The 26,233-nt window shown below is 44.4% G+C and overlaps 2 protein-coding genes across 2 annotated transcripts in view; one reads left to right on the top strand and one right to left on the bottom strand.

The window, feature by feature from the left end:
* Nucleotides 1–363: 363 nt before the first annotated feature.
* The window catches only part of LOC311123659 (uncharacterized protein), a gene marked incomplete at both ends in the record, with an annotated part of 42,288 nt that continues 16,418 nt past the window's right edge, over nucleotides 364–26,233 (top strand). Inside the window, 10 exons of the mRNA XM_084158206.1 lie at nucleotides 364–489; nucleotides 596–791; nucleotides 5,926–7,726; nucleotides 7,837–8,010; nucleotides 8,111–8,284; nucleotides 8,376–8,549; nucleotides 15,575–15,735; nucleotides 17,466–17,583; nucleotides 18,597–18,755; nucleotides 21,383–21,453. Of these exons, the coding sequence (XP_084014332.1) occupies nucleotides 364–489; nucleotides 596–791; nucleotides 5,926–7,726; nucleotides 7,837–8,010; nucleotides 8,111–8,284; nucleotides 8,376–8,549; nucleotides 15,575–15,735; nucleotides 17,466–17,583; nucleotides 18,597–18,755; nucleotides 21,383–21,453 (3,154 nt within the window). The remainder of the gene's footprint in view (nucleotides 490–595; nucleotides 792–5,925; nucleotides 7,727–7,836; nucleotides 8,011–8,110; nucleotides 8,285–8,375; nucleotides 8,550–15,574; nucleotides 15,736–17,465; nucleotides 17,584–18,596; nucleotides 18,756–21,382; nucleotides 21,454–26,233) is intronic.
* Nucleotides 11,932–20,268, bottom strand: LOC311135290 (DNA-directed RNA polymerase III subunit RPC5-like). Its single transcript, XM_084169245.1, has 19 exons — nucleotides 20,201–20,268; nucleotides 20,009–20,059; nucleotides 19,798–19,875; nucleotides 19,577–19,692; nucleotides 18,892–18,974; nucleotides 18,595–18,752; nucleotides 18,352–18,471; nucleotides 18,173–18,258; nucleotides 17,979–18,023; nucleotides 17,802–17,893; nucleotides 17,486–17,606; nucleotides 17,166–17,247; nucleotides 16,919–16,978; nucleotides 16,310–16,467; nucleotides 16,128–16,189; nucleotides 15,542–16,029; nucleotides 13,956–14,033; nucleotides 13,597–13,722; nucleotides 11,932–13,367 (listed from the first exon to the last, which is right to left on the bottom strand). Exons 1-19 carry the CDS (start codon nucleotides 20,237–20,239, stop codon nucleotides 13,311–13,313), a joined length of 2,100 nt encoding a protein of 699 aa, XP_084025371.1. The 5' UTR covers nucleotides 20,240–20,268; the 3' UTR covers nucleotides 11,932–13,310.

Genomic DNA, 26,233 nt, shown 5'->3' with positions numbered 1-26,233 from the left:
ACCAGTCCAAGAGAGAACCTATAGAATTCAGAGAAGGACCTTTTCAATCTGACCAAAGGTAAGTGCTTCAGGACAAGGTTAATTGTCTCTCTCAAAATGTTGACATACTAACACAGACCCAATTATTAATTTAAAAAGTAGGTCCACTGTCCTGATTTAAGATGTCTGATCTGGTGTTTAACAGGGTCCAGCAGGAGAGACCAGACTCCCCTTTACCCAGTGGTATATCCATGAAGAGTGAACAGTCAAAGAGAGAGCCTATAGAATTCCGGAGTGGAGACTTTCCTCCAAAACAAGGGTAAGAAGTCTTGTCGTCATTTTAAGAAATCTGAGTGCAATTTCCAGAGAAAGAAATGCTTAGCAATGGTATTTGCCTTGTTCCTACACAGAGTTCCCAGAGACCAATATGAGAAGTCAGAATCAGAGTCAGAGATTCCGAATGGTCAGTCTGCCCCAAGTCATGAAATGGACCTGTCCTCCATATTTGAGGTGGGCCGTCTTAATTTGCCAGTACTGACCGAATCGAAACCTTGATTTTTACCTCCAAGACTGTTGTGACTTAGTTCTCTATGTCATTTTGAATTGTTTGTTGCAGTTGCTTGAAGGCAATGTCATCACTTTTGTGAAGAATGAATTGAAGAGGTTACAGAGGATTCTTTGTAAAGATTACACAGATAAACATACTAAAGATGAGAAGCAGGAGAGCAGCGCCAGAGAAGGGGCTCTGAAGATCACGCTGCACGTTCTGAGGAACATGAACCAGAAGGAGCTTGCTGACTCGCTGGAGAAACGTAAGAATTCAAGCCTTTGTTGGTCGGAGGCTAGATCCTCTTGACCTACAGCAAAAAATCTGATGCATTATGATACATCTACAGTTGAAGTCGGAAGTTTACATACACCTTAGCCAAATACATTTAAACTCAGTTTTTTACAATTCCTGACATTTAATCCTAGTAAATATTCCCTGTTTTAGGTCAGTTAGGATCACCACTTTATTTTAAGAATGTGAAATGTCAGAAAAATAGTAGAGAGAATGATTTATTTCAGCTTTTCTTTCTTTCATCACATTCCCAGTGGGTCAGAAGTTAACATACACTCAATTAGTATTTGGTAGCATTGCCTTTAAATTGTTTAACTTGGGTCAAACTTTTCGGGTAGCCTTCCACAAGCTTCCCACAATAAGTTGGGTGAATTTTGTCCCATTCCTCCTGACAGAGCTGGTGTAACTGAGTCAGGTTTGTAGGCCTCCTTGCTCGCACACGCTTTTTCAGTTCTGCCCACACATTTTCTATAGGATTGAGGTCAGGGCTTTATGATGGCCACTCCAATACCTTGACTTTGTTGTCCTTAAGCCATTTTGGCACAACTTTGGAAGTATGCTTGGGGTCATTGTCCATTTGGAAGACCATTTGCGACCAAGCTTTAACTTCCTGACTGATGTCTTGAGATGTTGCTTCAATATATCCACATAATTTTCTTTCCTCATGATGCCATCTATTTTGTGAAGTGCACCAGTCCCTCCTGCAGCAAAGCACCCCCACAGCATGATGCTGCCACCCCTGTGCCGCACGGTTGGGATGGTGTTCTTCGGCTTGCAAGCTTCCCCTTTTTCCTCCAAACATAACGATGGTCATTATGGCCAAACAGTTCTATTTTTGTTTCATCAGACCAGAGGACATTTCTCCAAAAAGTACGATTTTTGTCCCCATGCGCAGTTGCAAACCGTAGTCTGGCTTTTTTATGGCGGTTTTGGAGCAGTGGCTTCTTCCTTGCTGAGCGGCCTTTCAGGTTATGTCGATATAGGACTTGTTTTACTGTGGATATAGATACTTTTGTACCTGTTTCCTCCAGCATCTTCACAAGGTCCTTTGCTGTTGTTCTGGGATTGATTTGCACTTTTCGCACCAAAGTACGTTCATCTCTAGGAGACAGAACGCGTCTCCTTCCTGAGCGGTATGACGGCTGCGTGGTCCCATGGTGTTTATACTTGTGTACTATTGTTTGTACAGATGAACGTGGTACCTTCAGGCGTTTGGAAATTGCTCCCAAGGATGAAACAGACTTGTGGAGGTCTACAATTTGTTTTCTGAGGTCTTGGCTGATTTCTTTTGATTTTCCCATGATGTCAAGCAAAGAGGCAGTGAGTTTGAAGGTAGTCCTTGAAATACACCCACAGGTACACCTCCAATTGACTCAAATGATGTCAATTAGCCTATCAGAAGCTTCTAAAGCCATGACATCATTTTCTGGAATTTTCCAAGCTGTTTAAAGGCACAGTCAACTTAGTGTATATAAACTTCTGACCCACTGGAATTGTGATACAGTGAATTATAAGTTAAATAATCTGTCTGTAAACAATTGTTGGAAAAATTACTTGTGTCATGCACAAAGTAGATGTCCTAACCGACTTGCCAAAACTATAGTTTGTTAACAAGACATTTGTGGGGTGGTTGAAAAACGAGTTCTAATGACTTCAACCTAAGTGTATGTAAACTTCCGACTTCAACTGTATCTAGTAGGTGGTTCCCAAAGTGGGGTCCACGGCCAGATCTCAAAATATAAACGTACAAAAAGTTTAGAGGGTGCAAAACAATACAATGTAAGTTATGAATCCACATTAATATACCCTTAGATCAGGGAGGGGTAACTTTGATGGGGGTGGGGGCCACGAAAAATCTAAACTCATCGTGAGGGGCCACAGTGGTTCACAGGTCTGTGTACCCACATCCGTACCCACACAGGTAGCCTAGCGGTTAAGAGCTTTGGGCCAGTATCTGAAAGGTCGCTGGTTCGAATCTCCGAGCTGGCAAGGATAAATAATCTGCCGTTCTTCCCTTGAGCAAGGCAGTTAACACCAAACAACAACTGCTCCCCTGGCGCCGATGAGGTGAACGTCGATTAAGGCAGCCCCCCGCACCTCTCTGATTCAGAGGGGTTGTATTTATTATGGATTTCCATTAGCTGCTGCCAAGGCAGCTACCACATATCTACAACACAAAATCCATGTGTACATGTGTATAGTGCGTATGTTATCATGTGTCTGTGCCTATGTGTGTGTTGTTTCACAGTCCCGCTGTTCCATAACTTTTTTTAAATCTTTTTTTAAAATCTGATTTTACTGCTTGCATTAGTTACTTGATGTGGAATAGAGTTCCATGTAGTCATGGCTCAATGTAGTACTGTGCACCTCCCATAGTCTGTTCTGGACAGTGAAGAGACTGGTGGCATGTCTTGTGGGGTATGCCTGCGTGTCTGAGCTGTGTGCTAGTAGTTTAAACAGGCGGCTCGGTGCATTCAACATGTCAAAACCTCTCACAAATACAAGTAGTGATGAAGTCAATCTCTCCTCTACTTTGAGCCAGGAGCGATTGACATGCATATTATTAATGTTAGCTCTCCCTGTACATTTAAGGGCCAGCCGTGCTGCCCTGTTCTGGGCCAATTGGAATTTTCCTAAATCCCTCTTTGTGGAACCTGACCACACGACTGGACAGTAGTCAAGGTGCGACAAAACTAAGGCCTTTAGGACCTGCCTTGTTGATAGTGTTGTTAAGAAGGCTTTATTTTGGACAGACCTTTCCCCATCTTAGCTACTGTTGCATCAATATGTTTTGACCATGACAGTTTACAATCCAGGGTTAAGCCAAGAAGTTCAGTCTCCTCAACTTGCTCAATTTCCACATTATTCATTACAAGATTTATTTGAGGTTTAATAGTTTAGTGAATGATTTGTCCCAAATACAATGCTTTTAGTTTTTGAAATATTTAGGACCAACTATACTGAACAAAAATATTAACTTAACATGTAACAATTTCAATGATTTTACTGAGTTACAGTTCATATGAGGAAATCAGTCAAATCAATTAATTAGGCCCTAATCTATGGATTTCACATGACTGGAAATATAGACATGTGTCTGTTGGTCACAGATACCTTTAAAAAATCGTCCTTACAATGGGCTTCAGAATGTCGTCACAGTATTTCTGTGCATTCAAATTGCCATTGATAAAATGCAATTGTGTTCGTTGTCTGTAGCTTATGCCTGCCCATACCATAACCCCACCGACACCACAGGGCACTCTGTTCACAACGTTGACATCAGCAAACCGCTCGCCCACACGACGCCATACACATGGTCTGTGGTTGTGAGGCTGGTTGGACATACTGCCAAATTCTTTAAAACGAAATTGGAGGCAGCTTATGGTAGAGAAATTAACATTAAATTCTCTGGCAACAACTCTGGTGGACATTCCTGCAGTCAAAATGCCAATTGCACGCTCTCTCTAAACTTGAGACATCTGTGGCATTGTGTTGTGTGACAAAACTGCACATTTTAGAGTGGCCTTTTATTGTCCCCAGCACAAGGTGCACCTGTGTGAGGATCATGCTGTTTAATCAGCTTCTTGATATGCCACACCTGTCAGGTGAATAGATTATCTTGGCAAATGAGAAATGCTCACTAAGAGGGATGTAAACAAATTTGTTCACAACATTTGAGAGAAATACGCTTTTTGTGCGTATGGAAAATGTCTGGGATCTTTTATTTCAGCTCATGAAACATGGGAATAACACTTTACATGCTGCGTTTATATTTTTCAGTGTATATCTTGCCACCCATTCTGAAACTGACTGCAGCTCTTTGTTAAGTGTTGCAGTGATTTCACTTGCTGTGGTAGCTGACGTGTATAGTGTTGAGTCATCAGCATACATAGACACACAGGCTTTACTCAGAGCCGGTGGCAGGTCATTAGTAAAGATTGAAAAAAAGTAAGGGGCCTAGACAGCTGCCCTGGGGAATGCCTGACTCTACCTGGATTATGTTGGAGAGTCTTCCATTAAAGAACACCCTCTGTAACTCTCAATCCACAGTATAGCAGGGGATGTAAAGCCATAACACAAGTGTTTCCAGCAGCAGATTATGATCGATAATACCAAAAGCTGCACTGAAGTCTAACAAAATAGCTTCCACAATCTTTTTATTATCAATTTTTCTCAGCCATTCATCAGTCATTTGTGTAAGTGCTGTACATGTTGAATGCCCTTCCCTGTAAGCGTGCTGAAAATCTGTTGTTAATTTGTTTACTGTGAAATAGCATTGTATCTGGTCAAACACAATTTTTTCCCAAAGTTTACTAAGGGTTGGTTACAGGCTGATTGGTCAGCTGTTCGAGCCAGTAATGGGTGCTTTGCTATTCTTGAGTAGCAGAATGACTTTTGCTTCACTCCAGGCCTAAGGGCACACACTTTCTTGTATGCTTAAATTTAAGAGATGACAAATAGGCGTGGCAATATCATCCTCAGCAATTTTCCATCCAAGTTGTCAGACCCAGGTGGCTTGTCATTGTTGATAGACAATAAATGTTTCACCTCTTCCACACTCACTTTACGGAATTCAAAGTTACAACACTTGTCTTTCATAATTTGGTCAGTTATGCATGGATGTGTAGGTTCAGAATTTGTTGTTCGCATGTCATGCCTAAGTTTGCTAACCTTGCCAAATGTGTAGAATAAAACGGCTAAATGTTCTCTTCCCCAAGGCAAAGTAATACAATTAAACTGCAACATTTTCTCTCTGATTCCAGAGTGGGGCCTTTAAAATGTTATTTCCCAGGGCCTGAGACTTGATAAGTCCGGCCATGCACTGCAGAAGTCATAGTAAAACTGCTTGAATGCTATTTTTATCGCACTCTAAAGTAGGAGTTGTGTTCTGATATTATGAAGGGGTCCCTGATGAATTTGCTATCACAAAATGGGTCCCTGACGCAAAACAGTTTTGGGAACCCCTGATCTAGTCCATGTGGTTCCACAGATGAGAAGAGTTACTAACAGTCGCTATACATCTCTGATTGGAGCAGCCTTAACCACCATATAAAATATCTGTTGACATGTAGCCTAAATGTTTTATGACTTGTTTGGTTATTTAGATGAGCTTGCTATGGTGTGGCGAGATCAACTCAAATCCACCTTGAAGAAGAAGTTTCAAAATGTATTTGAGGGAATAGGGGAGCAAGGAAATCCAACAAGACGTCTCAACCAGATCTACACAGACCTCTACATCACAGAGGGTGAAAGTGGAGAGGTCAACAGTGAACACGAAGTGAGACAGATCGAGGCAACATCCAGGAGACCAGCAACACAAGAGACACCAATCAAATACAACAACATCTTTAAATCGTTACCCGGACAAGACAGACCAATCAGAAATGTGATGACCAAGGGAGTGGCTGGTATTGGAAAAACAGTCTCTGTGCAGAAGTTTATTCTGGACTGGGCTGAAGGAAAAGCAAATCAAGACATCCAGTTCATATTCCCGCTCCCTTTTCGGGAGCTGAATTTGATGAAAGGAAACAAGTGCAGTTTGATTGAGCTTCTTGGCCATTTTATCATGGGGATGAAAAACATTGATTCCTCTGGCTATGACAAGTGCAAAGCTTTGTTTGTCTTTGATGGTCTGGATGAGTGCAGACTTCCTCTAGACTTCCAGAACAATAAGAGCTGTTGTGATGTCACAGAGTCCACTACGGTGGACGTGCTGCTTACAAACCTCATCAAGGGGAATCTGCTTCCCTTTGCTCTTCTCTGGATAACCTCCCGACCTGCAGCAGCCAATCAGATCCATTCTCAGTACATTGACCTTCTGACAGAGGTACGAGGATTCAACGACCCTCAGAAGGAGGAGTACTTCCGGAAGAGAATCAGTGATGAGAACCTGGCCAACAGAGTCATCACACACATGAAGTCATCAAGGAGCCTCTTTATCATGTGCCACATACCAGTGTTCTGTTGGATCTCTGCCACAGTTCTAGAGAGAATTTTGGATGAAGCAGTGAGTGCCGACATCCCCAAAACTCTGACTCAAATGTGCACTCACTTCCTGATTTTTCTGACCAAACAGAGGAATCAGAAGTACGTTGAAGAGCAAAGTGGAGATCCTCTGTGGATGAGAGAGAGCATCCTGTCGCTGGGAAAACTGGCATTCCAACAGTTAGAGAAAGGCAATCTAATATTCTACGAGGAAGATCTGAACAAGTGTGGAATTGATATCAGAGAAGCATCAATCTACTCAGGAGTGTGCACACAGATCTTCAGAGAGGAGTCTGGACTGTACCAGGGGAAGGTGTACTGCTTTGTGCATTTGAGCATCCAGGAGTTGCTTGCTGCTTTGTATGTGTTTCTCACTTTCAAGAATGGCAACAAAAGTCCACTGGTCAAACAGAGATCCTTGTCCAGTAAGCTCAGAAAATCATTATTTGGACACAAAACTTTGACCGACTTACACAAGAGTGCAGTTGATCAGGCCTTAGAGAGTGAGAACGGAGATATGGACCTATTCCTCCGCTTCCTTCTTGGCCTCTCGCTGGAGTCTAATCAGACTATCCTACGCGGTCTACTGACAGAATCGGTAACCAGCTCAACCAGCCTGGAGGGAACAGTCAAGTACATCAAAGAGAAGACCAGAAAGAATCTCTCTCCAGAGAGGTGCATCAATCTGTTCCACTGTCTGAGTGAGCTGAATGACCATTCTCTAGTGGAAGAAATCCAAAGCTACCTGAGATCAGGAAGTCTCTCAGGAGCCAAACTCTCACCTGCACAGTGGTCGGCTCTGGTGTTTGTGTTGCTGACTTCAGAAAAGGAGCCGGATGTGTTTGACCTGAGGAAATACTCCACATCAGAGGAGGGTCTTCTGAGGCTGCTGCCAGTAGTCAAAGCATCCAGAACAGCTCTGTAAGTACCAGATCAAAATCACAGAATATGAAATTATACTGTTTTTTTTAATGACTTGCTCAGATTGAGTACCCAATGTGTTTGATGTTCAACATATTTTTGTATTTTAGGCTAAGTCGGTGTAACCTCACAGAGAGATGCTGTGAAAAGTTGGCCTCAGCTCTCAGCTCAAACTCTTCACACCTGAGAGAGCTGGACCTGAGTCACAATAACCTGCTGGATTCAGGAGTGAAGCTGCTTTGTGTCGGATTAGGGAATCCACACTGTAAACTACAGATACTACGGTCGATATTCATTCAGTTCTGGGATATATAATTATATTTACAGTATCATGGTCATTTTAAAAGTTAAAAAAACCATTCCATCCATTATTTTGTATTTTAGACTGAATCGATGCTACATCACAGAGAGATGCTGTGAAGAGTTGGCCTCAGCTCTCAGCTCAAATTCCTCACACCTGAGAGAGCTGGACCTGAGTCACAATGACCTGCAGGATTCAGGTGTTAAGCTGCTCTCTGCTGGACTGGAAAATCCACACTGTCAACTGGAGATACTGAGGTCAGTACCCATGGGGTGTAAGAGAGACTCTAACAGAGCTGGTCTTGCTTTTAGGGAATATTCGTTTTACAGATTGTTTTACCTCTTGCAGGTTGACATGTTGCAATATTACAGAAGAAGGCTGTACTTTTCTGGCTTCAGCTCTCAATTCAAACCCTACGCAACTAAGAGAGCTGGAGCTGAGCTACAATAACCCAGGAGACTCAGGAGTGAATCTGTTCTCAGCTTTACTGGATGACCCGCGCTGTAAACTGGAGAAACTAAAGTAAAAATTAATATGTGGTTGGATGAATGAATTACATTTTTCCTACCGGTTGCATGTGCCAATAAATCATTGTCTGTTTTTCAATAGAATGGACATTGCTGAAGAGAGCATGCTCAACTTCGGGCTTAGGAAATGTAAGTCATGACTGATGTTGACAATATGGCTGTAAAGTAAGCAAAACAAGAGTACAAACTGAGAACCAATTTGGTTGAATATGCATAAATCTAACATATTTTACCAAATTATTTTTTATCGCTTGTGGAAAAACTATACATTTTAGAGTCGACATTCAGTGCAGGGTTGAGTGGAAAACTGATAGACGTTCTGTGAATGGTATTTTTCTAAACCAATTTCATATTTTCAATCAGTTTACTGTGAGCTCACACTGGAGCCGAACACAGCACACAGACTGCTCTTGCTGTCTGAGGGGAACAGAAAGGTGACAATGGTGAGGGAGGAGCAGCCATATCTTGACCATCCTGAAAGATTTGACCATTCGAAACAAGTGCTGTGTAGAGAGGGTTTGTCTGGGAGATGCTACTGGGAGGCAGACTGGAATGGGGAAAGGGTCAGTATAGGAGTGGCATACAAAGGAATCAATAGAAAAGGAAAGTTTGATGACAAATGGCATGGATGCAATGCCAAGTCCTGGGGACTGAACTGCTCTCATTACAACTACAATGCCTGCCATGGCGACGAGATGACTGACATACATGTCCCCTCCTCTCTCTCTCAAAGAATAGGAGTGTATCTTGACTGGCTGGCTGGCACTCTGTCCTTCTACAGAGTTGTCTCTGCTGGATTGACCCACCTGTACACCTTCCATACCACATTCTCTGAGCCTCTATACCCAGGATTTACTCTTTGGGATGGCTCCTCTGTGTCCCTGTGCCAGGTGAAACAACCTTCAGTGTCTTGGAACACCTGAGTCTTCAGGTTTCACATGCTTTATTGTTGTTAATCCGTCCTTGTGTGGAGCATGGCTTCTCGCATAGCTAGACACTTTTCTGTATATAAATATATAATATATGTATATAAAGTGCTATTGAAGTAGTTATTATTCCCTGTAGCCTAAATCGAAATAATGTGCAATGTTTATGATTAATGCCATTCTGTAGATGATTAACTACTGTTTTATATTGCCTTTGCTGTAGTTTTCCATATCTTGAATTAATAATAAAACTGGTTTGTTGGAACAACAACCATCATTGAGTTGGACTCTCAATCCCTATGGTGTAAAACTCCATCATCAAACATTTGATCTTTGAGTGAAGATTAGAAACTGTTAGCTGTTGTATTTAAAAATACTTTGGCTGGCACAGGTTGTTGATAAGGCTTGTACACGTTGGTTGACATTACATAATGCTATAGTATAAACTGGGGGCTGCCATGGCATCTCTCCTGTCCCGCTGACTCACCTCTGACCCCCCAAAAAGCTGCCCTTAGACCAGTGTCAACTTTATTCAGGTCAAAGGTCTTTAATCGTGCAAGTCTAAAAATGGAACTGGCCACAGAAAGACAGAATGGTAGATGAAAGAGGGGTGCTGTTTATTGAGCAATACAACATATCCACGAAAAATAACAAATAAAGTCCTTTTGAGATCATTGATCAAATGTATTCACCCGAAAAACCTGAACATTGTATGGTCAGAAAGTTGTGGAATGCTTCAAAGATGATTGCACTGATTGTGCAAGTCTTCATGAAATGCCAGATTACTCTTATCAACATCACAAAAGCATCTGTCAGAAAAACATAAGCTTTGTCTAATTTGACCTCCGTTATACTACACTGAACAAAAATAGAAACGCAACATGTAAAGTGTTAGTCCCATGTTTCATGAGCTGAAATAAAAGATCCCAGAAATTTTCCATACACACAAAAAGCTTATTTCTCTTATTTTGTTTACATTCCTGTTAGTGAGCATTTCTCCTTTGCCAAGATAATCCATCCACCTGACAGGTGTGGCATATCAAGAAGCTGATTAAACAGCATGATCATTATACAGGTGCACCTTGCGCTGGGGACAATAAAAGGCCACTAAAATGTGCAGTTTTGTCACACAACACAATGCCACAGATGTCTCAAGTTTTGAGGGAGCATGCAATTGGCATGCTGACTGCAGGAATGTCTGCCAGAGCTGTTGCCAGAGAATTTGATAATTTCTCTACCATAAGCCACCTCCAATTTCGTTTTAGAGAATTTGGCAGTACGTCCAACCGGCTTCACAACCGCAGACCACATGTAACCACGCCAGCCCAGGACCTCCACATCCGGCTTCTTCACCTGCGGGATCATCTGAGACCAGCCACCCGGACAACTGATGAAACTGGGTTTGCACAACCAAAACAATTTGCGCACAAACTGTCAGAAACCATCTCAGGGAAGCTCATCTACGTGCTCGTCATCCTCACCAGGGTCTTGACCTGACTGCAGTTCGGTCTTCTAACCAACTTCAGTGGGCAAATGCTCACCTTCGATGGCCACTGCCACGTTGGAGAAGTATGCTCTTCACGGATGGATCCCGGTTTCAACTGTACCGGGCAGATGGCATCGGTTTGCTGATGTCAACGTTGTGAACAGAGTGCCCCATGGTGGCGGTGGGGTTATGGTATGGGCAGGCATAAGCTATGGACAATTAACACAATTTTTATGCACAGAGATACCATGACGAGATCCTGAGGACCATTGTCGTGCCATTCATCCGCCGCCATTACCTCAAATTTCAGCATGATAATGCACGGCCCCATGTCGCAAGGATCTGTACAGAATTCCTGCAATATCCAGCAACTTCGCACAGCCATTGAAGGAGTGGGCCATTCCACAACCTGATCAACTATGCGAAGGAGATGTCACGCTGCATGAGGAAAATGGTGGTCACAGCAGATACTGACTGGTTTTCTGATCCACGCCCCTACCTTTTTTTTTTTTTTTTTTAAAGGTATCTGTGACCAACATATGCATATCTGTATTCCCAGACATGTGAAATCCATAGGTTAGGGCCTAATTTATTTTAATTGACTGATTTCCTTATGAACTGTAACTCAGTAAAATCTTTGAAATTGTTGCATTAATATTTTTGTTCAGTGCAATATCAGTTATTCCTTCAGATGGGAGTTTGTCCTGAATGTCTGGGGATGCACTTTTACGGAGGCCTAGGGCTCTTTTCAATCCACATTGCGGAAGTTCAGTTTTACAACGTGATTTAAATTTATACGTAATGGTCACGCTTTAGTGGATACCGCATTCACGGTAAACGCTGCATGTCGGCTCAATCTGAAATTACCTTAATTTCTATCCCATATTGAATAGCACCCCTAAAATGGCAGCCAGGGGCAACACAGCAGTGAGCATCTCTCAAACAAATTACACCAGGTCCAACAATACTGGCAGATATTTTCACTTTTATTGTATTAGCATCCTTCGAATTCAACAAAACTTAAAATCACTTATCTCCCAGACATTCAATAACAGCAAACCATTCAACAGTCTCAATTGTTTTTATTCACATTTCCCATGAGGTTCCACTACCAAGTGCTTCTCTGCACCTCCAAACAGGCCTTACCCGCCCTGTCTAGTTTTCAAATGTATCTGTATCGAATATATAAAATGTATGTGTGAAAGTAACATTCACCTCCACCTCGTGGTAAAACTTTGGATTAACAGTTACGGATTTGCACAAAAAACCTTGGGTCAAAAAACTGTTTTGTTTTAAATGATTGCGATCACTTCAACACCAATTCACTCCTGTATTATAATTTGCCTCAGCACACTCCAACTCTCTGCTTTTAGTTCACTCACAACAGTAGTTTAAACAGTGTTTAACCTGCCTGTAGCTATATAGGTTGATCCAGCTATTGAGTGATCGCTGTGTAACACAAGCTGTTAAATAACCTTCAACACGATGCTGGGTTGTCCTGCTCTGTATGGCCTGTATCCGTGACAGCGTGGAGTGAATATCAAACCAAACATTCCTCTTCTCCCTGAATGAAATAGTCAAGAAAAGAGGAACAAGAATAATAATGATAATTTTAAAAAGAAAATAACAAAAAAAATAACTCAAACTAGCAGTGTGCTACCCTAGTTAAGGCCTTAAACTGAATGAATGGTAAAAGGTCTCATGTGTTTCTCCCCTCAAAGGCCACCTTCAGGATAAAACTATAGGACTATGAACTGAACTCTTGCTTCCTACCCTCAGTCTGGTAAAATACGTTTAATTCAAAAACTAAATAATAAAGCATCACTTTATGAATTCAAAATATAGTCTAGTTCTCAATGGCATAGTACAGTGTTCCCCAATCCATTATTCGAGTACCTCCAGCCCTGAACCAGCCCACCCACATTAGTTGAATCAAGTGTACCAGTTCTGGGCTAGAGCACAACGAGCTGTTCTGGGGGTACTAAAGGAACAGATTTGGAAATAATGGCATAGTAAATAAAACATTTCAGTATTGTCAGACATCTGTGCTCCTGCTCCAGCCCTTAGCGTGAATATGGAAGGTCTTCTGTCCACCAGGCCTTCTCCATTTGGACCAAGCTCAAGTGACTTCTTCAGTTGCAATAACAACAAGCGTTATGTTCTGACAGGAGCGGATGACGGACGTCTCAGTCCTCCAAACCCGGTCCTGAGAGCTGGGGGCAGGAGGGCTGCGATTGGTTTGTGTGTCTGGCTGCCCCGCCTCCCCGTACAGAGCCCTCCCACTAGGCTCTGGGGGAGTGGGTTTGGTTGGGTGCTGGCCGCCACAGGGGCGTATCCTCAACATTCAGGACTGTAGCGTACCCTTGAGGTACCACATCCCTCCTAAGCTCACACAGCACTCCTAATAAGACAGGACCAAAAAGGACAGGTTAATAGTACCACATCTGATTCTTGAGACAGTTCTAAAAGGTGTTCCTACAGCCCACTCAACGCCAGCTCTAGAGCAGATTCTAGAACCTGTTCTGAAGATGGTTCCAGAACCTAAAGTTGTTTCTTACAGCCAATTCTAAAGCCAGTTCTAGACGCTGTTCAGCAGTCTGTTCTACACTTTGTTCTGAGGCCAGTCGTACCTTGAGCAGGCGGTCCATGTCGGCCTTGGTAGTCTGGTCTCCCAGCTCCTGCGTCAGCCTGGTCTGGATCACGTTCCTCCTTACCCGGTAGTTCTTCATGAAGATCTCATACAGGACCTGACGGTGCTGGGGGGGGAACATGACACACAACAATATGAAGATCTTTTCAAATGTAGAGGCAGAAAACCGAAGAGGGAGCTCAAACATATCCACATTTCTGAAACTAAGGAAGGGAAGGCATACAGGCCAAGACATACAGACTTGTGGTGATCAGAGTGATCCAGTGGGCATGTGGAATGAGGAGTGAAAAGGAAACACCGTTATTACAGACTTGACTAGAAGACCCCTGCTGTTGTTACCTTGTCGAAGGTCTCTCCTGTCTCCCACACAGCAAACACCTTCTGCTCATCCGCAGCTGCCGTGCTCTGGGCTGGAAACTACAGGGAAGAAAAGAGACAAAACTGATGGAACCATAGGAGAGATGAGAAAAGCTACTGATGAAATCACAGGAGAGATGAGAAACTACTGATGAAGCCACAGGAGAGAGACAGAAGAGAAACCACTGCAGTGACGCACAATCTTATAGCACTGGGCTTTACAGACACGGGATACCTTTTATTACAAGAAGCTACAATTTGGATTAAGTTATTCCCAATCTCAACAAAAACACAGGCGTGCTGTGGTAAAATGACCAAGTCGCTCTTGATAAGAGCATCTGCTAAATGACCAAAATGTAAATGTAACGTGATCTCTAATCCATCCCAAGAACATTAAGACAATCCCTGATTCAACCCTCTCCACTCCCAGTAAGCATTAACCCCTGCTGGGATAGGATGAAGTTGCCCCTCAAAGCTGATACAAGGTCAGTTTTGCGTTCCATCTGACTAATATTTAGTTCGGATTTGGGGAGTGTGATCTGATCCTAGATCTGTGTACAGGCAAATTCTACACAGGGCTTAATGGTTAACCCCTCCTGGAACAGTAATAGGCTTTGTGCTCTCAGCCAATAATAGAAGCTATTTAACAGTGGACAGTTTCCTCTGTCCAACCCCTCCCCCATACCTCCCTCCCTCTCCCTCCTTCCAGGATCTAAATCCTACAACCTCCCGAGGAGCGTGAGGGGGACAAGAACCTAAGCCAGGTTTAAAAAAAAAAAAGGGGATTGGATACTCAGAGGGAGGAGACCAGCTCCTTATCCACACAACAGGTAGCAGTGTCTCAGACCTGAACACAACAGGTAGCAGTACAATGGGTATTAAATGCTAACAATGTTCATTCAACTACTTCTCTGATGCGTACTATGGCATTAAGACAACCATGAGAGAAACGTTTGAAGAACCACAGCTCATAGGAAAATGTAGGCTTCACCTAAGGTACAGTGCAGAGGCTGGTGGGGCTTAGTAGAATTGAACAGCTAGATTCTACAATCACACAGCCATCATTCATTCAGAGAGCTGAACCTGAGAAGGCCAACCTTCCGTCGGCTCACTGCTCTCGCTCTACTTCCTACCTCCTACCCTCAGGAGTAAAGCAGGTGTGCTGCTACAGGGACAGATCACACATCAAAACCACCGTTAGTTTGTTGTTCTGTTTAGGAAAGGTGATAGCTGCACTCCTGAGGCAAGCGAGAGACCACCATTCCAGCAGAGAAGAGAGCCCAGGAGCGGAGAAGAGAGCCCAGGCAGGCTGAGTTTTATCTGGCCGGGAGCCAAACGCTGATCTCTTTAGTCCAGGGAGAGGATCTTTATCTTTGGATATCCAGACTTACTCACCGGGTGGAAGAATGGGCCAGTCTTTAACTGAAATCCACCAATACCACAGGGGGTTGTCTGTTTTCCAGGGGAACTAACCCCAACCACCTATCCCCATCTCATGCCAGTTTCAAAACCCAAGGTAGCCCTCGTGGGATGGTAGTCCTGCAACAGGGTTAGGCTCTAATACTCACAGGCACCAGTATCTGTTTGCATTGGCTCATCAGTATAGTATCCTGTAGCAGGCGGTCTGAGATGGAGTGGAACAGGCTGTGTCCGGGAGGCAGGGAGGCCAGGTGGAGGTTGAACAGCCTCTTGACTTCGCTCAGCGTCAGCACGTGCTGCTTCCTGAACGTGTTCCACACAAAGTCCCTCAGCTCAGGGGACGGTGAGGGAGTGGGGGTCCCGCCGTGCCCGTTATGAGGGTTGGAGGCGGGGCAGGTAGCGGAGGAGGGGTAACCGTTAACCAAACCATTAGGGAGCGCGGATGAGCAAGAGGAGGATGAGTCCATCGGTTCGTCATCGCTGACGGGTTCCTCTTTGACCCGAACCCCGGTTCCGCCACTCGCCCCGGCTCCACCCTGTCGACGAGCGCTCAGGTCCTTCTGTAGAGAGGGCTGGTTCTGCCGTGCACGCTCATGGGCAGCCTTCAGACGCTGCTCGCCACTCACGTGCACAGTTTCTGTAATGGAGAGAGAAACACAATTTTCAGCTAGAGACATTTATAAAACACATTATACCAGAGGGATGCTGCTGTAAGCACACAATCAGTACACACACCTGTTTCTAGGGCCTTTTTGGATACCAGGTCCTCCTTAGAGAAGTTGAAGACCTTCTCCAATCTGCAAACAGAAAATAAAACATGAAACATAAAAATCAACCCACAACAGTCTCTTTCCACGTTACCTTACCAAGGCAAACAGTGAGTGGTAATGTGTGTGTTTGCGTATGTGGTGTCTTACTTGCTCTGTATCCCCATCCACAGCATGTGCTGCCGCTGGGCCACGTCAGGGTGCTTCTTGATGAAGTCACCATCGCTTGGCAACAGGAACTCCCAGCCACGGTTGATACGAGGCACCGCCATATGTTCCAGGAAGTCCTTCACATCCTCCGGGGGGAGCTGGAAATAACACGGAGGACAAATAGTTAGCAACACCCTCTGGAGCAGAGGAGGCTGGTGGGAGGAGCTATAGGAGGACGGTCTCATTGTAATGGCTGGAATGGAATAAATGTAACCAAGTCAAACGTGGTTTCCATATGTTTGATACCGTTCCATAATTCCATTCCAGACATTACAAATGAGCCCGTCCCCCTATAGCTCCTCCCACCAGCTTCAACTGCTCTGGATGTAACTTATTGTGGGGTGGGACAAACGTTTAGTAACACCCTCTGGGGGTAACTGTTAGTGAGGGGGGAACAAACTTTTAGGAACACTAGTGAAGTGTGTTACACCATATACTTTAAATAAAGTTGTATTTGAATTGGGCATCTTTGGCCAGCTGTGAGACTCTACAGGTGGCTATCAGTAGCACCTCCTGGTGCAGTGAACGGTTTAAACAGTTGATGATTACCTTGATGATGGCTGCAATCTCCTTCCTCATCACGGAGCGTTCCTGAGTGAATCTCCACATCTGAGATGAGAAACAAGAACATAAAACATTACATATAATCATTTGTTTGTTTTTATTCCTGTTTATATTTCACCATGAAGTCTGTTGATATTTGAACCTCGTCATTTAAATTTGCACAATTGTACTGTGGACCTGTGCAGGAAGATATGCTAGGAGATATGGTAGGGGTATAAAAAGTGTGACTCACCACAAAGTCTCTTCCTCGACACAGCACCTCAGCAGGCACACCACTGTGGGGACTACAGCTGTTCTTAGGATACAGCACGTCACTGTGAGAACAAGAGAGTGTTCAATTGGTTTCAGGGACATGACCTGAAATATTTCTGGGACAATAGTTAATCTTTTTTTTTTTGTATCCAAGCATAATCTTTGTTCATGAAGTCACACATTTAGTTCTTGAATAATTAAACCAGAAGTAGGAACACTTTTTTGGATCTATTTATTCTGGATCTGTGAAGCTGGTCCCTAGGGCCTTGTGCCTCCACAGTCCTGCTCTACTGGTCTCACCTTTTCACCACCCAGTTGCCCTGCACTAGTAGCGCCACCTGCTGGATGCAGCGCAGCACTGCAGTGGAGTCTGTCCCAGGGGTCAGCAAACCCATCAGGTTGGCAAACGGCATCACCTTGACTGGAGGGGAAGAGAGAAATTATGGAAAGAATAAGATGGAGGAGAGATGCATGTACAAACATGGGCTCGTAAGCAAGAATTTCACCGTTAAGTCTACACCAGTTGTATTCGGCGCGCGTGACAAATACATTTTGAAAACATTTCCCTTGGGAACAATAAAGATTTATTGGTGCAAAACTAAAAAGGTTAGTGTACCGTTCTTCATCAGTGTCTTGATCTGGTCACCGAGCGGCAGCGTTCGGAGCTGGGCCATGGACAGCATGTTACTGGGACCTACAGGCCTGACGCTGACATACACACACACAGGACTCATCAGTTTCATACCTGAAATGTTACAACATGGCTTAATACATTACACACCATGTGACTTACATCTTCTCCTCTGCAACAGGAGGCATGAGCATTGCCAGGTACTCCCTGAGAGAGAAAAATAGAGGGAGGGAAGAGGGAAGGAATATGACACTCAAAAGCAACCTGACAGTCCAAGAAAACTAAAACTAAAATCAGCACAAAAATAAAGCAAAAGAAGCCACTTTCAAATAGGGACACTACGTCTTAGTACTCACTTTGGTGTTTTCACCAGTTCTGTGTTCTCGGAGCCTCCCCTGGCCTGGCAGTACAGGTATTGCCTCTCGTGGTCCGAACGCCCGTCCTAAACACACACACAAAGTAGGTGTTGAGTTGAGATTGGCCTTGACTTGGATGAAGCGGTCACACAAAACAGTGAGTGAGAGCGCCCCCTTACGTTGAGTCCGTGGTAGTGCAGGTGGACCCAGGACTCCTCTGCCTGTTTCTTCTGAAGGAAGTCGTACGACTGGATACGCCTCTGACGAGCCTGCTCCGACTCAGGACGGGAAAACCTCACCTAGAGGGAAGATCCAGTTTTAATTTTACCATTCCAATACTGACAAATAAAATGGAGTTCAACAATTGATTTAAGATGGCCATTTTGTGTGAACTGTGATTGTTATTGTGTGTGTGTTCTTACAGTAACGGCCTTGACATCCTCCTCTGCCTCATCCTGAGAGGAGTCTCCCCCCTCGTTAGCAGCCTCCCTCTCTCTGTGTTTGCTGTCAGCCTTGTCCAGATAGGAGAAGCTGGGTCGCATCTGGAGGATGCCCTGCAGCGGCGTGACGTGGAGCTCACCTGGTGACATCATCAACATGGGTTAGTGACATCACACTGAGTGATTGACAAACATTTAGATATCAACACTAACATAAACACAACCAGGAGAGCAATGACAGTGCTGATGATGGATATGAATGTACAGAAACACCGCTACCTTTCCTGAAGACAGCAGCAGCGTATCTGGAGGTGTTGGTCGTGGACTGGATGGATGTGAACGTCTGCTTGTCCATCATCTTCCTGCAAGGAGATTAATCAATGACCAGCATGTCACAGACACATACACAAAAGGAGACTAACAGAGTACTAAGAAGTGAACCAACAAAGTGTACACTACCGGTCAAAAGTTTTAGAACACCTACTCATTCAAGGGTTTTTCTTAATGTTTTACTATTTTCTACATAGGAGAATAATAGTGGACACAAACTATGAAATAACACATATGGAATCATGTAGTAACCAAAAAAAGTGTTAAACAAATCAAATATACGTTATATTGACCGGTAATGTACTAAGTCATGGGTGGGCAGCATGAGCCCATTCAATCTGGCCCGCTGGAAATTTGAGTAACATTTCTTTATAACAAAATTGGGGAAATTATCATTTTGGGTTAAAAAAAAACACTCCAGCCCACTCTTGAATGTATAGAACTACATAGAAAGTACATAGAAATTATAATGGAACTATACGTTTCAAATAACTGCCCTTTCTCTGGCCTGCAAATTGCTTTTGACAAACAAATTGGTCCCAAAAGAAATCTGTGCGGCCCTCCACTGAATTTTGAAACTCCAATGTGGCCCTCAAGCCAAAATGATTGCCCACCCCTGAAGTAGTGCACTCACACAGAGTAGGTGTTGGAGTCCTCTGAGGTGGTTCCGTCCACATTGAGGGCGATCTGCTCGCCTTTACTTCGACAGTAGTTAGGACTCAGAGTGTTGATGGCTATCTCCAACTCCACCTACACAAAGACACACATGGTAAATATTGTTTAATAATAGACAGGCTGGGGAAGATGGATCATATGTGAGATGGAAATCTCTTAAACAAGGGAGCCCCGTCTCACCTTCTGCTGCTTGGGCTTGATCTTGGCAGATAGATGAGTGATATCATCATAGGTCATAGAGGAAGGACGTACTGGATACTGTGAAGGAGAAACCCCCCCCCCCCCCCAAGATAAATTAAGATTAACGAATGATTTAGATATCTGTACAAAAATCTTAACCAGGAACATATCAAATCGATACAGCTTGTTGCAGAGTAGATGCAGAACTTACCTGGAACAGATAGAGCTTGTCCGCAAGGCTTTTGGCCAGGTATACATCAATCTAAAGACACAGAAAGAGAGGAATCTTGGGTTCATATTCTTTCCATCACTCATCACTGCCTCACCAAGACAAGACGATCAAACCTAGGCTTGGGCAGAAACAGACTGTTAAACAGGGGTGCTGGGGAAACTGGTCACTCACCTCTTGTATGATGGGGTCATCGTCCTCCTCGCTGGCCATGGTGAGGGGAGACGTCACAGAAGAGCAACAGGAGACCCAACCTAGGATGACAGAGATGCTGAGTGACAGACAAACTAACATGGGTAGGTAAGTAGCAATGTAATACAGCGTCACTACTCATTACTATGGCTGCGTTTAGACAGGTAGCCCAATTCTGATCCATTTTCACTAATTGGTCTTTGACCAATCACATCAGCCTAGCCCAATTCTGATCTTTGTTTCTCTAATTGGTCTTTTGACCAATCACATCAGCCTATGTACTACACCCATGGCTCATTTTTATAACTCTTCTTGTGCGTATTGTCTGATGTGAGTGTGTGACTGACTGATACTGCCAAAATATGGTGAAGAAATTAAGTAAATCTAACGTTAAAGGAATGGATAATAGCTAATGTTAGGTGAGACAGAAACAGTGAAACTGGCTACCAAGCAAGCAGTCACTACATCATGCAAAACTCCCACACTCCAGTACCATCGAGCTAGTTGGAAACACACTCATCATGACCAGTTTAGCCATCTAGCTAAGTAACATTTATGCAACAATGTAATGCGTACAAGTGAGGACCGATGCCGAAAAACGGGAAGTTGATCAAACCCCGTCAAGGGAGGAGCTGAATTTGTGTATGACAGTAAAATACTCTTATGATGAATATAACATTTGTTGGCACCTTCAATTCTTGCACACTCATTAAAAGTATATTTCAACATGAACTTGGAACCAATCAGAAATCCCGTACATACCCCCCGGGGGGAAGGCAGCCAATGGCCTGCTTCTATCTACGTTCAAAGGCACTTAAATATTTTGTCTTGCCCATTCACCCTCTGAATGGCACACATACACAATCCATATCTCAATTGTCAAGGCTTTAAAATCCTTCTTTAACCGGTCTCCACCCCTTCATCTACACTGATTGAAGTAGATTTAACAGGTGACATCAATAAGCTTTCACCTGGTCAGTCTGTCATGGAGAGAGCAGGTGTTCCTGATGTTTTGTACACTCAGTGTATATCAAGTGCCGTGTGGGGGGGGCACAATTTTACAATACTGCAGTCCAGAAATGAGTGCTTTACCATCTATGCCAAAAATCTGAACCTCTGATGGGAACTGTCATCAACGCATGCAGTATTCCCCTTTCTCTCTAGGAGCATGTGTGCCCAGGCCCCATATGCATATGGAAAGGAACCCACCCTGGTCACCAATGTAGCTGACCGATGTAGAGAGACAAGTGCCTTAGCAGAATGCAATCTAAAGCTAGTGTGGTATAGAGGCGAGAACTCTACCATCTATGGCACATGTCAAACTCATTCCACGGATGGCCGAATGTCTGCAGGCTTTCGCTCCTCCCTTGTACTTGATTGATTAATGAATGTCACTAATTATTAAAGAACTCCCCTCACCTGGTTGTCTAGGTCTTAATTGAAAGGCAAAAACTAAAACCTGAAGACACTAGGCCAGGGGTGTCAAACGTCCGGCCCGCGGGCCGGATCAGGCCCGCAAACAGGTTTAATCCGGCCCGCGAGATGATTTTGTAAAGTATAAAAATGCTGCAATTTTTCAATAAAATAAACTGCTGTTCCAATTGCGTCCACTGGATGGCGCAATAGCAATTGTGTTAAGCAAGCAAACTGTTTATACCGGGGCAGAGCAAGTAGGTCAAGTCTGTGTTTACTCACAGCCGAGACATCAGTGACGCTGCAGTGAAAGCTAGCTACCTCATTGCTAATGAAATGCAGTGGCTTCAAAACCATTTAGTGAGGGTGAATTTGTAAAAACATGCATGATGAAGGCAGCTGAGATTGTGTGCCCTGAAAAGCGTCAGGCTTTTGTAAATATCAGCCTGACAAGAAACACAGTTGCAGACAGGATTTCCGATCTTTCAGTGGATTTGGACAGCCAGTTGAAGCAAAAAGTAAAGTCATTTATTGCGTTTTCGGTTGCAATTGATGAAAGCACGGACATTACAGATGTTGCACAACTGGCCATTTTCATCCGCGGAGTTGATGACACATTGACCGTCACCGAGGAGTTCGTGGAGTTGGTGCCGATGACAGATACAACGACAGCAGCTGATATTTTTACCACACTCGTCGGCGCGCTGGACAGGGTTGGAGTGGACTGGTCCCGCGCTGTCAGCCTGGCTACAGATGGTGCGCCCTCAATGATCGGGAAAAAAGCAGGCGTTGTGACAAAGTTCAGAGAGAAAGTGCAATCTGCAAATGGAGGACGTGATTTTTTGACTTTTCACTGTATTTTGCACCAGGAGGCTTTGTGTTGCAAGTCATTAAAGATGGATAACGTCATGAAGGTGGTCATCCAAACTGTTAATTTCATCCGATCCAGAAGCCTGAATCACCGTCAGTTTGACAGCCTTCTCAGAGAGAAAGACCACATCTATGGCCTGCCATACCACACTGAGGTAAGATGGTTAAGCCGAGGTGCTGAGGCGTTTCTTTGATTTACGAGAAGAAATTGAACAGTGTTAGAATTCCATTCCGCAGAATGGATGCAGGACCTTGCATTTATGGTGGATGTTACAGAGCACCTGAATAACTTGAACAAACAGCTGCAAGGGCGCAACAAAGTTGTCACGCAGTATTATGGCAGCATACGTTCTTTCAAGTTGAAGCTGTCATTGTGGGAGACGCAACTTGCCGGTGGTGATGCAGCTCACTTCCCCTGTCTGAAAAATGTGTGCGCGACCCAACATGTGGCCGACATGAAGCGGTTCAAATATAAAATAACGGGACTGTTACGGGAGTTTGAGCAACGCTTTCAGATTTTTGGTGAACTGGAGCAAGACTTCAACGTTTTTTGCTCGCCATTCACCGTTAATCCCTCTGATCTGCCCGTCAGCATCCAACTTGAAATAATAGACTTGCAGTGTGACTCGGATTTGAAGGGCAAATTTGCCGCAGCTGGCTTGGACACATTTAATCAGAATCTCTTGCCAGGTTACCCCAACTTGACAGCCCTCGCTGCAAAACTGTTGTGCATGTTTGGAACCACATATCTTTGTGAGCAAGTTTTCTCTGTAATGAGCATAAATAAAACAAAGCTGCGCTCAAGGCTCACGCACAAGCACTTGAATCACATCCTGAAGTTGGCTGCCACTCAGGATGTGACGCCTGATATTGATGCGCTGGTGAAAGCTAAAAGATGCCAGGTATCAGGAGTCAAATAAACTATGCAACCCCACTTAAAGTGCTACATGAGACACCCTGATATAGTTCTGTGATCTGTGATATACTTCTGTGAATCACTGAGGCATTGTGTGTTTGTGTGTTCTTTGTCCTCAGAACTTTCAAATAACTTGAGGTGTTTTATGATTAATAGTGATGTTGTGCTTTTGGACACACTGTCCTCAGGCTCCAGCTTTATGTTTATATGTTTTTATGTTGATGTGCTATTGTTTTTAATTGATTTTATTTTATTTGTATATTTAACCTATTCTTGACTCTGTGGTTCTTGCACTTGTTTGGGGAACAGGATTTCATTCTTTTTATCTACATTTCTGCCTGAGAAATGACCCCCTGATATAGTTCTGTGATCTGTGAAACAGTTCTGTTAATCACTGAGGCATTGTGTGTTTGTGTTCTTTTTCTTTAGAATTTTCAAATAAACTTGACGTGTTTTATGATTAATAGTGATGTTGTGCTTGTACTATTTTGGACACACTGTCCTCAGGCTCCAGCTTTATGTTGTATTTACATTTACATTTACGTCATTTAGCAGACGCTCTTATCCAGAGCGACTTACAAATAGGTGCATTTACCTTATAGCCAGTTGGATAACCACTTTACAATGTTATTTTTTATTTATTTTATTTTTTCCTTCATTTTTTTGGGGGGGGGGGTTGGAGTAAAGGGGGGGGGGGGGGGGGTAGAAGGATTACTTTATCCTATCCGAGGTATTTCTTAAAGAGGTGGGGTTTCAAATGTCTCCGGAAGGTGGTGAGTGACTCCGCTGTCCTGGCGTCGTGAGGGAGCTTGTTCCACCATTGGGGTGCCAGAGCAGCGAACAGTTTTGACTGGGCTGAGCGGGAACTATGCTTCCGCAGAGGTAGGGGAGCCAGCAGGCCAGAGGTGGATGAACGCAGTGCCCTCGTTTGGGTGTAGGGACTGATCAGAGCCTGAAGGTACGGAGGTGCCGTTCCCCTCACAGCTCCGTAGGCAAGCACCATGGTCTTGTAGCAGATGCGAGCTTCAACTGGAAGCCAGTGGAGTGTGCGGAGGAGCGGGGTGACGTGAGAGAACTTGGGAAGGTTGAACACCGGACGGGCTGCGGCATTCTGGATGAGTTGTAGGGGTTTAATGGCACAGGCAGGGAGCCCAGCCAACAGCGAGTTGCAGTAATCCAGACGGGAGATGACAAGTGCCTGGATTAGGACCTGTGCCGCTTCCTGTGTAAGGCAGGGTCCTACTCTCCGAATGTTGTAGAGCATGAACCTACAGGATCGGGTCACCGCCTTGATGTTAGCGGAGAACAACAGGGTGTTGTCCAGGGTCACGCCAAGGCTCTTCGCACTCTGGGAGGAGGACACAACGGAGTTGTCAACCGTGATGGCGAGATCATAGAACGGGCAGTCCTTCCCCGGGAGGAAGAGCAGCTCCGTCTTGCCGAGGTTCAGCTTGAGGTGGTGATCCGTCATCCATACTGATATGTCTGCCAGACATGCAGAGATGCGATTCGCCACCTGGTTATCAGAAGGGGGAAAGGAGAAGATTAGTTGTGTGTCGTCAGCGTAGCAATGATAGGAGAGGCTATGTGAGGATATGACAGAGCCAAGTGACTTGGTGTATAGCGAGAATAGGAGAGTAGTATGTTGATCGTATTAAAACAAAGAAAACAATCTGAAGTTGTTGTTTTTAAGTTATATATACCATGATTTTTCCGGTCCGGCCCACTTGGGAATAGATTTTCCTCCATGTGGCCCCTGAGCTAAAATGAGTTTGACACCCCTGCCTTAGATAGTCGTCCTTTAGGGTCGGGCCTGATTAGGGAGGTCACAGCTCCACTATGTATGAAAACACAGGAGGGTCATGAGGAGAGAATTATTCTCTTCCTGATCGATTCTTCTGCGTTTCCTGTGGTGTTGGGGCTTCCCTGGTTGGCCTCTCATGACCTCACTATTTCGTGGCAACAGAGGGCTCTCAAGGGATGGTCACGTCAGTGCTCAGGGAGGTGTGTAGGTGTTTCCATAGGTGCAACTACGGTGGAGAGTCCAAACCAGGTCTCCACTATGCACATTCCCCCCGAAAATGCCGATTTGGCTCTCGCCTTCTGTAAAAAGAAGGCGACTCAACTACCACCCCATCGACAGGGGGATTGTGCGATAAATCTCCAGGTAGGCATAGCACTTCCCAGGAGTCACGTGTATCCTCTGTCTCAGGAGGAGACGGTGGCTATGGAAACATATGTCTCTGAACCTCTGGGACAGGGATACATTCGGTCGTCCACTTCACCTGCCTCCTCGAGTTTCTTTTTTGTGAAGAAGAAGGATGGAGGTTTACGCCCGTGCATTGACTATCGAGGTTTAAATCAGATCACTGTGAAGTACAGTTACCCACTGCCTCTCATAGCCAGTGTGACAGAGTCATTGCACGGGGCGCGCTTCTTCACCAAATTGGATCTCAGGAGCGCTTACAACCTGGTGCGTATCCGGGAGGGGGATGAGTGGAAGACGGCATTTAGTACCACCCCTGGGCACTATGAGTACCTCGTCATGCCGTACGGGTTGATGAATGCTCCATCAGTCTTCCAATCCTTCGTAGGCGAGATTTTCAGGGACCTGCACGGGCAGGGTGTAGTGGTGTATATAGATGACATTCTTATATACTCTGCTACACACGCCGAGCATGTGTCCCTGGTGCGCAAGGTGCTTGGTCAACTGTTGGAGCATGACCTGTACGTCAAGGCTGAGAAATGTCTGTTCTTCCAACAGTCCGTCTCCTTCCTAGGGTAGTGCCTGTCCGCGTCAGGGGTGGAGATGGAGA

The sequence above is a fragment of the Coregonus lavaretus genome (genome assembly GCF_964263955.1).
Source record: "Coregonus lavaretus genome assembly, chromosome: 1".
Lineage (NCBI taxonomy): Eukaryota > Metazoa > Chordata > Actinopteri > Salmoniformes > Salmonidae > Coregonus > Coregonus lavaretus.
This window is presented reverse-complemented; position numbering and strand designations above follow the sequence as displayed.

Bases quoted from the DNA above. Each gene is read 5' to 3' on its own strand.
- LOC311135290 (XM_084169245.1), bottom strand. From the start codon at position 20,239: ATGGCCAGCGAGGAGGACGATGACCCCATCATACAAGAG. The intron at 18,753-18,891 runs GTAGCGGTGTTT...TGATGTCACCAG, and splicing joins TGCTGCTGTCTTCAGGAAAG to GTGAGCTCCACGTCACGCCG. The intron at 13,368-13,596 runs GTACGACTGGCC...CTGTCTTATTAG, and splicing joins ACATGGACCGCCTGCTCAAG to GAGTGCTGTGTGAGCTTAGG.